Here is an 18,525-nt window from a genome sequence, read left to right as displayed (position 1 = left end):
ATAAATATTTAATAACAGATGAGTTTATTTTTTCTGAATCATGCATAATATTAACATTACGTGAATAATACAATATCAGAATAACTCACTTTATTCAGATCCTAAAATATTAATATAAAGTAACAATATTCTTCAAACTATTCCCGATTGTACACATCTCCACAGAATCATACTGTGTGTTGTTTATGTGAATTGCTTATCGTCTGCAGCGAGCGGGAGCAGAGCGAGGCGCGGGTGACATCTATACTCCTCGCTGTAATCTACTGTTTTGGTAAAAACTTCCTATCAATGGTTATGACGTAGTAGAGACATGAGTAGGACTATTGGCTATGACATAATATATTGCATGGTCGATAAGTAAGCGTTTCTAAGACAATGTTATTTTGTTGTTTTGAACCTTTTTTCTTAAAGGTACGTTGTATAAAATTGTTGTGAAGGCGGTAATGAAGTCATGGAATACTAGTTGCTAGGTAACCTTTTATGGCACCACCAGTGCCAGAATTAGGCCAATTTTGCACGATTTACAGCGTCATAGCAAGCGTCTTTTAATGCTATAATTGCACAAAAATTATATTTGTCTGTATTATAAAATTATTTATGCTCGACCATGCCGAAATGTAGTAATTATACACCTGATAGCAGTCCTTTAATGCATGTCATTAAAGTACACCTACTCATTAAAGTACAGGTCTTCAGCCAATCACAAGTCAGCTTTGTACCGTTATATCGATTATTCTCGGATATGCAATCGACAGACAATTAGCGAAAAGTCACGGAGGCTGGAAATCCAATACTGTCGCAGAAGGTTATGTTCTGTTACTATAATAATTAGCGTTAATTGTAAATAATATTCAAATAAATTCAATTTGTCATCTCGTTTTTCAATTCTAAATCAATTTCCAGGTTATATCAGACTAATGTTCATTCTTATTCTGTGCCAAGGTCAATGACGTTCGGCCTCGGAAAAAATCAATAGTTTCGCGTCTGCGCACATCTCACAATTCAGGTCAGTTCGCACATAACCATAAAAATACCTAATTTTCAATACTTTCAAGTTAGAAATATGGTCGAGCATAAAAAGTCGTATGAAACTTGCCTATAATGGTAATTAAGACGCTCGTATGAAAATTATGAAACTCGCTTGTGCTCGTTTCATAAACAATCATACTTGCGTCTTAATTACTACCATTATAGGCTCGTTGCATAATGTACTATTATACAAGCGTAACACAGTTACCATTGTAACGATACACAGGCCTTTAAAAACTCCAATCCCTCTAAAAGCATAATTGTATCTATATGGAACCATACTTTTAATATACAAGTTAGAGAAGATACAGCCATTTCAAACTGGAAACTTTAGAATAACCGTGTACCGGTACATAGTCATAACTTATAACTTGTAAGTTATAACAAATTCTATACATCTTTTGTGGACAAGAATATACAACGTAACTAAGAATAAAATAAATAATTATAAATTCTTTGCTGAATAAAAATTACAGACAAGTCATACGCAACCCCACGATGTGATTTAGTCATGAATGGTACAGAATATGGTTCTATGTTTATGATAAAATACTCCTTAAGAAGAACGATGTCAGTTACTTTGGGTATAATAGGCTTTATCCAGAACATGGAAGGAGTGATAGTAGGAGTAAAAAGAATAAAGCGCATAAGATTTGCTGATGATATGGCGTTGTTAGCATAAGGGTAAAATGATACTACAGTAAAAGATATGATACTGGAGCTAAATGACAGCTGTGAACAGTATGGGATGAAAATAAATTCAGATAAGACGAACAGCATGGTCAAAGGAAGAAAATAATAAATAATAATAATAATAATAATAATAATAATAATAATAATAATAATAATAATAATAATGGTTTATTTAATGTGGCAGAGTTAAGGCTATACGGCCTTCTCTAACACTCAACCAGGAGTAAAACTTCGTTACAAACAACACTACATATTTACAAAGTACACTACAATTTTACACACAAAACTGTATTTTACACACAAAACTGAATATAGAATATAGAAGATAAACTTGCGAATTCTAAATGAGGCAGTAGATCAAGTGGACAGCTTCAAATACTTGAGCTGTACTATAAACAGTAACATGAGCTGCTGCCACGAAGTCAAAATAAAAGGGTAGCAATGGTCAAGGAAGCTTTAACAGAAAAAGGAGCATCTTCTACGGACCTCTGGAAAAATAACTGAAGAAGAGACTAGTGAAGTGCTTTGTATGGAGTGTGGCATTGTATGGGGCAGAAACATGGACATTACGACGAAGCGAATAGAAGCATTTGAAATGTGGATATGGAGAAGAATGGAACGTGTGAAGTAGACAGACAGAATAAGAAATGAAGCTGTATTGGAAAGAATGGGTGAAGAAAGAACGATGCTGAAACTGATCAGAAAGAGGAAAGGGAATTGACTGGGTTACTGGCTGAGAAGGAACTGCCTACTGAAGGATGCACTGGAAGGAATGGTAAACGGGAAAAAAGTTCGGGGTAGAAGAAGGTATCAGATGACAGACGATATTAAGATATATGGATTATATGAGAAAACAAAGAGGAAGACAGAAAATAGGAAAGGCTGGAGAAAGCTGGGTTTGCAGTGAAAGACCTGTCCTTGGGCAAAACACTAAATGAATGAATGAATGAATGAATTAAAGCTGCATTTATTTTTTCCAGCAATACTGTAACGCATTTTGCCATTTCAAAATATTTCTACCATAAGGTTTTCTTTTGTGGAAGGAATTTAATAACGTAGGCTATATTTAAAAATTTGTTCGAATTGCATTTCGGTTTCGACATCGCAATGACATCACAGCTTCGGTTCTAGAACGTACGAAACCTCTAACCAGACCAGAAAAAGTAAACAAACTCTAGTCTGTTCCCTCACCTCCGTCCAACCCTCTGCTATCAGTTAACCTGTATCTCCCTCATCGGGACCTGAACTTTGAAGTCTAGTTATGAGTGATGGCTAGATTAGGCATGTTGGAAGCAGTACACAGATAACCGAAAGAATATTTCTAACGCGAAAGGGAGCCGTCGGATATTTGTTGCCAATGATTAGCTTGTGACACAAGTGAAATTGAAAATTCGCGAAAATCAATGTTTCAAAATATTGAAATTGATGGCTAACAGAATTCACAAAACATCCCACGTATGAAATTTTCACAGTAGCCTACGAAGCGTACCAAAGATTTTGATTGACGTTCACAAAAATCAATTAAATTCTTCAATCTCGGACATTCCATTTGACAGCGAGCATTCCTCAACGGCTTAGTTCAGGACCGCCGAAACTACGTCCCGCGGGCCACTTCTGGCCCGGCATGGATTTTAATGTGTCCTGCCAATGATCTTGTAAAAAAAAATAAATTTTGCATATCAAATTACTAGAGATTTTAGTGTTTCACTTCTTGAAAATTACTGTTTCAGCGTGTCTCGGCAGTGAACATATACGTGAGTTTTGTAATGCACTATTACACATTAGTTCAGGGATAAAGAAGTGGCGAGAGAGAGGTGGAAAGCATGGGGAAAACGTTGTTCCCCGTCCACAATCCACCGGCGTTGTATGACGTATCTGTGGCCCGTACGCAATTACATAAGACAGACACTGAATAGTGAATACAAATCCCCTCCCCTACCAAGTCAATGACACGGGGATGGAAGGAAGTGGTGAGTGACGTATTCGATGAGTGACGCAACGCCACAATTGCCGCCAAGTTCTCCACGCCTGCACTAGTTTAATTCCTGATTTATGTAAACAAAATTTCTCCCCTATTAAGCAATTAGCCTTCTAAAAACAGGTGGGCAGAATGTATAGTAGCGGAAAAATGGAACTGCTCTATTATTGCAAGAAAAAATTACAGGCAGAAATATACAGGCAGGCCGAAGACAGCATACTGACACAGAGGTGAATTCCCTAAAACTATAAAAACAGCTGCTGAGCGATGTAGGTGCTGTCCATAGTTTCAATAAAATGCTCATAAATATTAACTCATAAAAACACTCACCTGTCATAACTGTCTTCCCTGTTCTGCAGGAGCGTGTCTTTGGTCTCGAAGCGTGTCTTGCACGTGAGCAGCAAATACAGGCTCGCCAACAGGACCAACATCACTCCTGGAAATAACCAGACATAATAATACAGCTTCAGGGTTGAAACTTAAGTTTTGATGCTATTTGTATTTCGAAGTTCTTTGGAAATATTCAATTTACAGTTAAACTATAAATAAATAAACAAACAAACAAATAAATAAATGACTGAATGAATAAACAAATAAATTCATCAATGAACGAATGAATAAATAAATAAATAAAGAAGTAAGTAAGTAGATAAATACATAAATAAATAAATAAATAAATAAACGGATAAATAGATAAATAAATAATAAATAAAGGAACAAATAAATAAATAATAAATAAACGAAGAAATAAATAAATAGGTAAGCAAATAAATAAATGAATAAATAAATAGACAAGTTATAAATAAATAAGTAAAAAGTAAAAATCAGTGAATCAAGGAATAAATAAATAAATAAATAAATAAATGAATAAATAAATAAATAGGTAAGTAAATAAACAAAACTAAATAAATAGGTTAATCTAATAACCACTCATTTCAAAATAAAACAAAATTGGCAAAAGCAAACGTTAATATACATGTATTATTCAGTTCGCTAACATTTACTGCAAATATTACATACACGCATGCACACACACATACCCACACCGCTTTTCATTTGATATACAAATGGGGTACATTGGATACCTATCTAAATAAAATTGCACTACATTACATACAAAAAATCACGTATAAATAAACATTGAGTATATCATATATTATATAGCAAATCGTAAGCAACATATGTAAATTTCATATACCGGTGTGCATTCAATATAGTAGTACAATTTAGGGATGCGTTGACCACAATTTTTCAATACTCGATACTTGATACCAAGAGCTGTTATAGAGCTTCGATATTCGACACTCAATATTAGATAACTGGTATAACTTTTATAAGTGAAAACCGGAGAGGTTAACAAAAATTATTATAGGGCTTTTGAAATTCTTAGTTTACAAGTGGTGAGGATTACTTTACAGCCTATACTGTTATAAAATATTTTCGGATGATGGAAAGGATAATGTACATCTTTAGAACGCAGAATAGAGATGAATATATTACACGATAACTAAATTTCAATACAGAGAAAGTATAATATTAGCCGGTGAAAGAGAAAGAAACAATGAAAAATAATCGAGAATCACCTAAAAACTAAAAGAGTATCGGAAAAGTATCTAGTACTTTTCCAAAAATTATAGATTTCTCTCGATACTCTAATGTATCTAGGTTCAGAAATATCGAGACCGCAACGTATACTATATAGTATATATACCAGCCATTATCTCACTCAACTCTTCATTCCATCCATCCATTCATCCATCCACCCATCCATCCTCCCATCCACACATCTATCCATCCATTCATTCGTCCAACCAACCATCCACCCAACCATCCATTCATCCACCCATCCATCCATCTATCCATCCACCTATCCATCCACCCATCCACTCACCCATCCATCCATCCATTCATCCATTAGACTGAATTTAAAAGCAATCGCGATTTTGTTATATCAAATGGGTAGTCAGAGTACGAATAATAAATACTATAAATGAATTCTTACTTTGTATATTCAAAACCAACTTCATTACACAGACCATAACTCTAAAAAACATGGCGGCCATCGAAGTTGATCAGCTGCCAATAGCCAAGATCGAGTTTCAATGGGAACTATTGTACATATATTATACAAACATTTGTAATTTATGGGGAAATGACTTTAAATTGTTTATACCTATTCTACATATAAAAAAAAACTTAAAGTTATTTTTCAAAGCTACATATTTCACCTACAAACAAAATGTCTAATATTACTGATTATGTAGAATAACAACTGCAGGTATAAAACCTTTAATGAATTACTACCCATCACATACAGGTTATTAGAAAAAATAATGTTAAATAAAATTACTGCAGTGCAGAAAAGTATGAAAAATGCAAATAACCTGCATATTTACTGCTGAATTTACATTACTTGCGCTTTTTGACTTTGATTTCAAGATAGTCTGTGACTTTCCTTCCTTGACTATGACTTTCTAGTTTATTTTTGCCAGTTGCTCGGGCACATTTTTGTCATTCAAAACTTTGGCGTAGTTATTAATAGACCTAAGCATGTTAGCTAATAATTTCACACATTTTTAAAATAATTATTAATAGGCACCGTATTCCAGCTACCTAAAGACTGAAGTTAAAGACACATTGAGTACTGTATATAGTACGCCGAACGCAGGTAATGCAACGGATGACATAAACAAACAGGTCATCGCTACGTGTTCGTGGAGTACAGTCAATTCCCGACATTGTGAAGCTATACTAGTAACACAAGCTTGAGCCGTTATGTTCATTTTCATCGTGATCTTTGCCGTGAATAATAACGTGCATTCGTAAGTTACGGAACTTGAACATATGCAGATGTCACTTGAAATTATTTTATATTGCAAGAAATTCATTCAATAGCACATGGTGTTATTGGTGCATGATGTAGTACAAGATATTCCTATTTTCTCATATTTTTTCGTGTTTCATTAGGATATTGCATGTCGCTCATCACTGAAAACCCACTAATTTTCTATGCACTTTTTTAGAAATTCCCTAAAATGCAGATTATTCAATTGATTAATTGGGATGTTGCCACTGAACATCATGGTAGGCTACACAAACCCATGATAAACGTCGAGTTAATATCTTCATAATTTTCAGATTTTGATGGTAGGCCTACTGGTTTTTTAGATTACGTTCAACACACTTTCTGTGACTTTTGGTATTGCAGTGTCGTTCAGCGCACTGTTTTTGTGACTTTTACATTTATTTTACACAATTTATATGTAATGTTGTCTATACTGACAGAGAAAATAGTTAAAATATTCTCAATAATGTTCTGCAATGTTACACTCTTGAGCATCTTATCTAAGGTATTTTACCTCTGCAATGAACCTTCAATCAGCCACAAAGATGTAGTTTTTTAAATAATACGACTAGTAAGAGCAGTGATCGACAAGACTACTCAGTATAACTGCCTCCCGATTTTGACTTTCTAGAGGAAGGGGGCAGAGGATGCGTAACTATTTTATATACGAACGTACTTGTACCAGCGCTGTGGCGTCACATATACTTCGAATCGGACAACTTTATTCCAGTTGATATGTAGTTTAAATACGGAGCCTAAATATTAACAAAGGCACACCACATCTGCATTCATCATCTATATAACTTAAAAGAAAACATTCTCATGGGGATAGATATAAAAGTTATTCCTCTTTCTTCCACCATATTAATAATGTCAAAACACGTGCTTATACAGGGACATCACTTTATTTTTACCAACATTTTTAACATTAACCTGGCTATACTCGGAAACACTGGAGTTTGGTGTTACTAGCGCAATATGTAAACAAATCATTTTACTAGTTATAGGAGGAGAGAAAAGTAGTGTATCCATTTATGTTATAGGGAAATACAGTATTACGATTATCAGTTTGATCATTACTTTTACGGTATTTCATAAAAAATAGTGGAGTAGTAGGAGTAGTAACAATTTTTTTTTTTTCACACACTCAACTCTTCAGGCGGTTATATTCATTATGTAATGCCTACTTCATTCAGCATATTACTAACCTAATTTATTGCTGAGAATTTTGTGAGCACTTCCGCAAGAAACCCCAATTTCTACAGCTATCTTCTTGACCGACTTATTAGGACTTCGCTGCATCCTTTCTCTAGTATCTTCTACAGCATATTCTGTCACCTTTGTTGGCCATCTTACACTTTTCTTCCTTTCTGTACACCCTGTTGCTCTAAATTTATCTACCAGATTAATGACTTTTTACGAAAATATTCCGTAATGATATAATCAGGAAAGCGTAAAAAAACTGTTGTTCACATTCGGTTATATTGTAATTCCAGTTTCCATCATTGCCCTTCATATCTACAAACAGTAAAACAAAACTCTTGTTTAAATAATGCTCTCAAGTACCGTACCATATTGTAGGGCACCGTACTTTCGTTAACTCTAATCTTTACTTCTGCTCAGTCCACACAGATAAATTCAATTATGCTACACACCATACCTGTGTGAAAATAAACTTCAATAATATAAGCTCTTTCTTCTATAGAAAATACAACATATTTCTGAAACACACTATACTTTGTACTGTTTACTTCACTGCTAGAACAGCGGCCGTAAGTTCGTATGACTGACGTTAGCAAGGACATTAGTGAAAGGGGGTGGGAGTCAAGTACATTCAGAAACGCAGGCACAATAAAAATGCAAGGAAAAATAAAATGATGTCCCTGTACAATTTTGCGAGATCAGTTTTAGAATTTTCCGAGGAACGCTAATCGCCATTCACCATTTAGCACCTCAAACGCATGATCGAAATGATGAACGTACACTACTCTTTTATCATTGACTTCAAAATTATCACGACTTATAGGCTATTCCTGATTCACTTTTTCTCTCCACTGTTTTCTCTTTAGGAAAAAAAAAAAAAAAAAAAAAAAAAAAAAAAAAAAAAAAAAAAAAAAAAAACTGTAGTAGGCTATATGGTGCTTTGCAGCAGTTAGACTTACAACCTGGAATGCAATACAGAAATGACCCGTTACACGACTTATTAAATTAAATAATTAACACTTCACAACTGACGTATGTAAAAAGAATTATTCACTCAGAAACTACAAATACACAATTATTTATCCTCTCTATTTAACACCAAACGAAATTCATCATTGCAAACAAACAACGAACACAAACCCACGTGTATAAACAAACAACCGACTTAAAAAAACCGCCATTTTTCCTATACTCGATATGAATATTGTGATCTTTGTAATGGAGTTGATCTTGGTATGTTCAAAGGCTGATGTATTTCTGTTATGAACCGCAGATGAATATTTTTCTTTTACTTCAAATGCTACACTCAGTCATTTTTATATAATGGATCAACTCAATTACATAAGCTTCATATAATAACAATACAGCGAAATGACTGAGTTAAAAAAAATTTGTTCCTTTTTGTTCGCTTGTTTATTTAAGAGAAATTCACTTTAGAGGTAGTTTAAAAAGTCTTTTATACTCGTATATTGAAGGGAAAGAAGAGTTGTGTTTCTTTCAGCAGCACTCGAAACGTTATTCTAACTCACAATCTATACAAAGAAGAACGGTAGAGATAAGTAAACATTTTAGAGATGAATTACCAGCGTATGATCTTATTTCAGAACGTCTGATAAACATTAATCCCATTCTTATCTCTACTTTCATTTTTGATTCCTTTTTCTCCGTCTTCGCTTCCGTTTACTCCTATTTTGTCCATTAATGTAGCTCTCCAGATGACAAACCATGACGAACCGGCGATTAGTGTGACGGTATCGAAGACAAACATCGATTACTGCGCAGAAATTTGGACTCGAGGAGGTCACGCTTCAACTGCCTTGTCGCATTAAAACTTGCGGTAGGGCCGGATATTACTTTCAGAAGTCTGAAAGAGCGTGGAAGCTAGCAGGGGATGGGGGGATACGGAGCACTGTAAGATCATATACAGCGTGCCACAATAACTCCTTTCTCTCAGACTATCAGCCAGAGAGAAAATATTGATCGTAAATGTTATTGTACATCTATATATCGTGCATCTTCATATACAGTAGGCCTATATTGATAAGATAGCTGTAATTGAACGTATTATTCATTCATAGTTTTCTGTCCAAGAGCAGGTCTTTCTCTGCAAACCCAGCGTTCTCAAATATTTCCTATTTTCTGCCTTCTCTTTATCTTCGCGAATGTAATACATGCATATAGCTTATAGGTTCTTTTTTCTTCAGAGAGTAACAACCTTTACTTTTTAACTTCGCTCTAGAACAGTGGTCGTCAGCACTCGCTGAAATGTGTAACGGGTACCCGGTGCAGTCCCATGTACACCGTCGTGCAGCAGGGAGAGATAGAGAGCATACCGCTAGCAGCTACGCAGTGCAATATGGTGCGCTGCGTTTTCAGCGGGTAAAGGATGCTAGCCCCAGCGTGCTCTGTGCTGACGACCCCTGCTCTAGAATATGCCATTAGGAAAGTTGAAAGTTCAGGATAACAGACAGGGTTTGGAACTGAACGGGTTACATCAGCTTCTTGTCTATGCGGATGACGTGAATATGTTAGGAGAAAATCCACAAACGATTAGGGAAAACACGGGAATTTTAGTTAAAGTAAGTAAAGCGAAAAGACAAAGTAACTTATATGATTATGTCTCGTGACCAGAATATTGTACGAAATGAAATATTAAAATTGGAGATTTATCCTTCGAAGAGGTGAAAAAATTCAAATATTCTGTTGCAATAGCTAGTAAAAGATATAAATGACACTCGGGAGGAAATTAAACGCAGAATAAATATGGGAAATGCCTGTTATTAATCGGTTGAGAAGCTTTTGTCATCTAGTCTGCCGTCAAAAAATCTGAGAGTTAGAATTAAAAAAAAAAAAAACAGTTATATTGACCGGTTGTTCTGTACGGTTGTCAAACTTGGACTCTAACTTTGAGAGAGGAACAGAGATTAAGGGTGTTTCAGAGTGAGGTTCTTAGAAAAATATTTGGGGGCTAAGAGGGATGAAGTTACAGGGGAATGGAGAAAGTTACACAACATAGAACTGCACGCATTGTATTCTTTAGCCGACATAATTAGGAACATTAAATTCTGACTTTTGAGATGGGTGGGGCATGTAGCACGTATGAGCGAATCCAGAAATGCATATAGAGTGGTTGTTGAGCGGCTGGAGGGAAAAAGACCTTTGGGGAGACCGAGACGTAGATGGGAGGATAATATTAAAATGGATTTAAGGAAGGTGGGATATGATGATAGAGACTGGATTAATCTTGCACAGGATAGGGACCGATGGCGGGCTTATGTGAGGCAGGCAATGAACCTCCGGGTTCCTTAAAAGCCCTTTCTAAGTTGTAAGTAAGGGTAACAACCATACAGTTTACTATACATACTATGCAGGATGTTTGACAAGACTTCGGCGACTGATTCAGGGCTTAAAAATTAAGTAAATTTCTTGTAATCGTATGTTATATATCTGAAATAACATCGATTCCAAGTTATTTTCATGTATGTAGCATCAAAAATATGCGCGTCTTTGAAGAATGTTCTCAAAATGAACTTCTATCGCCTGCATAGAAATTTTGAAATGTTTCACTTCGCCCAACGAGAAGCTTTATGCATTTTATTTTCATAGTTTATGTTTGTGACAGCGTTTATATTATTTACAGTCTGAAGCCGTAAAAATTATCGTTGTATTGAAGAAAGTACTCAAATGATTGTTGAATCAAGGTACTAACAGAAGTGAGATATTAATTTATGTCCAGGAATGTCCACCGCTGTAGTCTCGTGGGTTCGATTCCCTTCTTGGGACGAGTTTCCTGGGTTAGGTTTTTTTCGGGGGTTTTCCTTCACTCCTATGGATGAATATCAGGCAACTTTATCAGGCGTATGGAACCCCATTCATTCTCGCCACATCCTTCCCCCCCCTCATCCTTCCCTTATCATTCCGGTTGTCTTTCTTGGTTTTCAGATCACGCCTGCGGCGGTCCTCCAAGGCTCCTGACGCTCTCGGCCGGCCTCCATGGATATGCCAAAGCATGGTAGTTGGTGACCAGCAGCGGAACACACTACCCTCCCGACGGGAGGGGTGGCCTAAATCTCAGACCGTTGGCCAGACGGGAGGGGTGGCGTACACCTCAGACCGTTTGAGGGGGGAATGTGGGGAGGCTGCTGAAATGGAATGGTATACGGACTTAGAGGAATGGCGGGACTGGTCGTTAGGGGGTTAGGTCGGTTCCGCGTGCATGCGGTCGTTGAGCTACAACTCATCCCAGGGGCGCACAATAGACCTCAGGTCGTAGTGCATAGGGATGTTCCCTTTCTGGCTCTCATAGAACCATAGAAGAAAATCCAGTTATCTGGCAGCATTTTTGTGAGTTATTTCGATGAAATTAAATTTCCTTTTATGTAGTTTTGCTTACAGTAGATTATTGTGTTGTGCAAATTATATCATACACATATCATTTCAAAATGATTGGAAAATGCTGGGATTGTGGTAAAAGACCTGCAGTTGGGCAGAAAAACATGCTGAATGAAAATTAATATAAATATAGTGAAGAACTGTTTTCAGAACATGGGAGAAGTGATAGGACGAGTTCCACGAGGCAACAGTATGTCACCGCTCTTATTTTCCTATTTTCCGCCTTCCTCTCTGTCTCCGCATATGATCTAGGCCTATATATCTTAATGTCACCAATTTGTCTCTGTATATATATTTTCTCGCCATATCTAAAATACAAATAAAATATAAATAAAATAGCTTAAGAAAATACGATTTGGACAGCAGGAAATTTCCTGACATAAGTGATAGGACGAAAAAGAATAAAGTGCATAAGATTTGCTGATGATATGACGTTGATAGCGGAAGAGGAGATGATACTAAGCGTGTCAGCATATTACGATCGGTGAGTGCCATAGCCGCGATGATACGGTCGCGAAGTTATCCATTACTTGCTTGTAAATTTAAGCTTAAATTGTAGGCATTTTCTTGGTAATGTGTTCTTTGTGAAGAAGTTATGAATGAATAAAATGTATCGACGCTATTGTTGCTAATGTGTTGGTAGTCATGGAGAGAGTGATTTACTTACTGGCTTTTAAGGAACCCGGAGGTTCATTTCCGCCCTCACATAAGCCCGCCATTAGTCCCTATCCTGAGCAAGATTAATCCAGTCTCTACCATCATATCCCACCTCCCTCAAATCCATTTTAATATTATCTTCCCACCTACGTCTAGGCCTCCCCAAAGGTATTTTTCCCTCCGGCCTCTATATGCATTTCTGGATTCGCCCATACGTGCTACATGTCCTGCCCATCTCAAACGTCTGGATTTTATGTTCCTAATTATGTCAGGTGAAGAATACAATGCGTGCAGCTCTGCGTTGTGTAACTTTCTCCATTCTCCTGTAACTTCATCCCTCTTAACAAATTTTACTTCACTGCAGGAAATAAAGTCGCGCAGGAGTTCTTTTACATGCCAGTAAACATTTATATTTTTTTTATGAACAACCATTATCACATTATTTTCGAGAAAAAAAAAGGCTGATACTGGTGGTCGAAACACCTGATATACAGGTTGTATGGGGTATAAGTGCCATTATTTTAACTGATGGTTATTCATGTCAAAAGGAAGAAAAAATGTCCTTACAAGTTTCTTTTCTAATTGCAATATTTAACTGATTTATTAAAGTTTACAATATTGGACGTTTTGCAACGTTGCTGGATAGGGAGGAGTGGGTTTACACGTAAGTACACAGTACAGCTCAAGCGGGTACAGACATACCGGTAGAGATGCTCTGTTCTAATGCAGGAGCGGACCATGATAATACTGCTGTTTACATAAAAGGTGCAGAAAATACAAACTTTCAATCTCATTAATAGAACATTATGGTAAATTTACATTCATGTGACAATATCGCACCATATTTTATTGTATGTCTAAAAAATAAACAATAATGGTTTTCTGAACAAAATCACACGAACTTTTTTCTAATGCAAATTTTAATCTCTCCCGCTTCCGTAAAGCAGTATCATGTTTAAACAAATTTCTGGTTGTGCGATTTTCGAAACGGGGTAAGAGACTCCTAGTTTCGAAAATCGCTGAGAAACTGCTACAAAGGTTGTCGATTAAGTAACCTTCTTTGAGGAAAACTTTGACGATACATCCTTCTTGTCTCACTTGAATTACCACGACTTTCTCCATAAATTAGTAAAATATGATATTCTTAAACTGTAAATAACATTGTAAGTTGTTTATTGAATATCCTGCACTAAAATTCCGCTGGGCAGTAGAGCTATGGACAGGGAGCTTGAACTCAGATGACTCGTACTTATTTATGTCTGTGCAGAGTACTGCCTGCTGAACACGTTGCCACGTCTCTCACGCCAGAATATTAACAAATTTATGCATGCAATTTTATTTTATTTCACGAAAACGTATTGAAACACACAAATATTTATTTAAACTAATATTAACTCTTTGCTAGATATACCTACTGATGTAATGTTTTCGTAATTTTACTAACGATATAAGCAGTATAACGCAAATAAAACAAGAAAAGAAACATTTTTTTCTGCGAAAACTATCAAGTTTTGACCTATGTTGTATGGACATTTTTTGATTCTATAGACCGTCCCCGACGACTGTGAAAAGGACGGCACTTATACCCCTTATACCCTGTATAAAAATTATGGTTTATTTAACGACGTTGGCAACTGAAAAGGTTACATCAGCGTCGCACACTGGGACGGGATCGAACCCGCAACCACGAGCATAGAAGGCCAGCTCTATACCTACTACGCTACCGAGGCCGACTACACCCTGTATGTATTATTTTATTTTAGTAGGTTATTTTACAACGCTTTATCAACATTTAGGCTATTTAGCGTCTGAATGAGATGAAGGTGATAATGCCAGTGAAATGAGTCCGAGGTCGAATACCGAAAGTTACCCAGCATTTGCTCATATTGGGTTGAAGGAAAACCCCGAAAATAAGGTAACTTGTCCGACCGGGAATCGAACCCGGGCCACCTGGTTTCCCGGCCAGACGCGCTGACCGTTACTCCACAGGTGTGGACCCTTGTATGTATGTATGTATGTATGTATGTATGTATGTATGTATGTATGTATGTATGTATACAAAGTATCTATTTAGCAAAAAGCAGAAAGGTCGTTCATATTAAATAACAAACTATTTTAAACCATTCATAAATAAGCAACAACTGATAATTTAAATTCGTAGAATATCTCGCATGTAATTATATTTTCTGTATATTCTCGCGATGATTTGTTTTATGTCAATATAATTTGATGAGTGTTATAACTGTAATGTTGGTATTGGTTACTACTGATTTCATAAAAAATTACAGGTTAGGTAGGATATTAAATTTGTATGCAATAATTTGTAGGCCTATAGAATAATTTTTTAGTTATTCTATAGTATTAGTATTTTAGTAGTAATTATTTATTTAACCTGGTAGAGATAAGGCCGCCAGGCCTTCTCTGCCCCTCTACCAGGAGATTCCAACTACAATATGAACAATAAAATTACAATTACATACTGCTCTGATTTACTGAAATGCAACGCAATATTACACACAATTTATGAATGACTGAATGAATGAAACAGTCAATAAAATTGCCTCCATTCGACGTTGATGCACGTGGCCATCAATACAAAATACACGATGTTGTACCGGCCACATATCAGCTGCTACAAATTTAGAACTTCAATGTCAACACAATACTGGCATCATATTCTCATACCTCGAACAACTGATCTGTAGTGCCAATTTTAATCTGGGTTACTCGTAATACGCCACTTTCTATACATTTTTAAATGCTAGTTCAAGAAAATAACTCGAAATATTATTGTCAATCAGACAAAAGAACTGAACTACTGAAGAACGCACAATATATACGAGACTATGCATTATCTCTCTTATATCGATATTCCTCCGAGGAAGTCAGTTTAATGGAGAAAACTCTCGAGACAATCAGTTCTTTAGGACTACAGTATCTCTTGTTAATGGAACGAACATATACTGTACGTGCTTCTATTTTCTTTTCTTCTCTTTTCCGATCACGGAACAGATACGTAACCTCAAAAAGTTCAATTTTTCTACACTTGTGACATGGATAAGAGAGTGAGAAACCCCATGCCATGTACAATATCGTGGAAATATTAAAAGATACGTTTTGAAGAAACTGCTTTCATCATATCCTTAGACGCCATTAAGAAAGGCAGACATTAGGGGCCATATTCATAGACATTCTTAGCGCGGGCTTCCGGGATAATCACTGAACTAACGTTTTTCGTATTCATAAACCAGTGTTAGCGACATGATATGATATGAATCCTGTACAAGTAATCAGTCGATAGCCGGGGCTAGTTTAGCATGCTCGTAGTGCGGGCTAGCGAAATGTCTATGCATAGCACCCTAGAAGTTCCTAAAACATATAACTTTGTATGAGAGGCTACAAGAAAATACAAACGATATCCACGTAGCCTACCTATACCTACCTGTAATTGAAGACTGCGACAATAGAATGACCAATAGAACGCAAGAATAAAAACCTACAGGAAGGGAAAGCTCTATAACTTAATGATGAAATTACAGTATACTTACTAACAAACGGCTTTTAAGGAACACGCATGTTCATTTCCGCCCTCACATAAGCCCGCCACCGGTCCCTATCCTGTGCAAGATTAATCCAGTCTCTATCATCAGATACCACCTCCCTCAAATACATTTTAATATTATCCTCCCATCTACGTCTCGGCCTTCCCAAACGTCTTTTTCCCTCAGGCCTCCCAACTAACACTCTATATGCATTTCTGGATTCGTCCACATGTGCTACATGCTCTGCCCATCTCAAACGTCTGGATTTAATGTTCCTGATTATGTCAGGTGAAGAATACAATGCGTGCAGTTCTGCGTTATGTAACTTTCTCCATTCTCATGTAACTTCATCCCTCTTAGCCCCAAATATTTTCCTAAGAACCTTATTCTCTAATATTCCTAATTTCGTTCCTCTCTCATAGTGAGAGTCCAAATTTCACAACCATACAGAAGAACCGGTAATATAACTGTTTTATAAGTTCTAATTCTCATGTTCTTTAGAAGCAAACTAGATGACAAAAGCTTCTCAGCCGAATAATAACACGCATTTCCCATATTTATTTTGCGATTAATTTTTTCCCGAGTGTCATTTATATTGAAATTACAGTACATTGCACATAATATATTCATTTTGATTGCAATATTTAAATTATAATTAAATAAATGTGTGAGGATGCTATGTGCTATGAGCGACTTACATTATGAGTTCTATGTTAAAAATTCTCACAAAAATGTCATGCACTTGATTATTAATAAATTTAACGCTTTTTTTGTTTAATACTTTCTCGGGATGTTGCGAATAATGTTCGTACGTATTGCTTATTATTTTAATGACACTAAAAATTATTTTTATACACCTAAATAAAACAACAATTTTTTTCTAGACTGCATATAGAAGACATTCTAATTCCTATAAGAAAAATATTTATTTATTTATTTATTTATTTATTTATTTTATTTATTTAATCTGACAGGATTAAGGCCATAAGGCCCTCTCTGCCATCCTACCAGATAGAACATATAAATACAAAGGAGAAATACAAACACTGGTGAAAATAATACAAATTCAATTAGAGCCCTAAGGAGGGTCAACAGGGCCAAAAGAACACTATAGAGCTCTCATCGAGCTAATACAAGAAAAAAAAGAAAAAAAAACAGAGATAGGAATGATAATAGCGATAACTGATAATAATAATAATAATAATAATAATAATAATAATAATTTAAATTAATTTATAAATTTCACTCCAAGTACTGAATGTCATTAATTCTGAACATATCCACATACACACTGCTTTCCTTGTATTGTATTCATTTATAATATAATATGCACTTATTTTCTAGAATTCCCGGGTGTAGGCGGGATTTTTATCGTTGTAATTTTCACAATAGCTCTAGGTTCACTCAGCCTTCTATCAAATCAAGTACCGGATATTTTCCGGGAATATGATATAAAGTGATCGAAGGATGGTGCCGATCACACCACCTCATTCTAGTATCGAGGTCATGGTTCCCAGTAGCATTCATGGCGTGTAAACGGGATACCTTTGCGGAAATCATATTTGAAAAAAAAAATACTGAGTGCTAACAGCGGTTTACAAAGAAATTCTAAATACGAAGTAGCCGATGAGTGGGCATATTTCCCTTCATTTTCGACAATATGATGGTTACGATTGATGCTTGATGTGGACACTTAGTGATTGTTTAAGAGTCCAAAACATTGGTATCCAGACCGTTACTGTCACAGCGCAGCTGAATTCTGCGTCATGTTCTGGCAGATGCTTTTCGGAGATAATTCCGGGTTCACGTACGTGAAGACACAGTGCTCCTATCTATTCCGTTTACGATACTAGTTAATACTCCTACTGCATGGTTATTAAGATTTTATCAATACGCCAAAACAAATCTTTGCGAACTAAAGGGGATACGTCCACTTCTCGGCCACTGTGTGAATATCTTTCTAGTCACATCGACAACAGTATAGTTAAAGTAGGCGTTGAAGGAAAATTTGTAGAAAATCTTCCCTATGAAAATTCATCACCACTTATAAAAAGGAATTTAAAAGTACTGACCATAAATCCTTTAAGGAACTCGTGCCTATTCGTGTAGTCATTTATTATGATTATTCTGTGCTAGAAAATATAAAGCTTTATGTTGAATTCGTAAAGAAATGAAGCAATAAACTA

At 35.9% G+C, this 18,525-nt stretch overlaps 1 protein-coding gene across 1 annotated transcript in view; it reads right to left on the bottom strand.

Annotated features, from left to right (window-relative positions):
* LOC138709089 (uncharacterized) overlaps positions 1-18,525 on the bottom strand; it is a 261,416-nt gene that overhangs the window by 19,843 nt on the left and 223,048 nt on the right. The window contains exon 4 of the mRNA XM_069839601.1: positions 4,031-4,136. Within this exon, the coding sequence (XP_069695702.1) occupies positions 4,031-4,136 (106 nt within the window). The remainder of the gene's footprint in view (positions 1-4,030; positions 4,137-18,525) is intronic.

Source organism: Periplaneta americana, chromosome 11 (assembly GCF_040183065.1).
Source record: "Periplaneta americana isolate PAMFEO1 chromosome 11, P.americana_PAMFEO1_priV1, whole genome shotgun sequence".
Taxonomy (NCBI): domain Eukaryota; kingdom Metazoa; phylum Arthropoda; class Insecta; order Blattodea; family Blattidae; genus Periplaneta; species Periplaneta americana.
The sequence above is the reverse complement of the archived record's forward strand: the minus strand, read 5'-3'. Positions and strand labels throughout refer to the sequence as shown.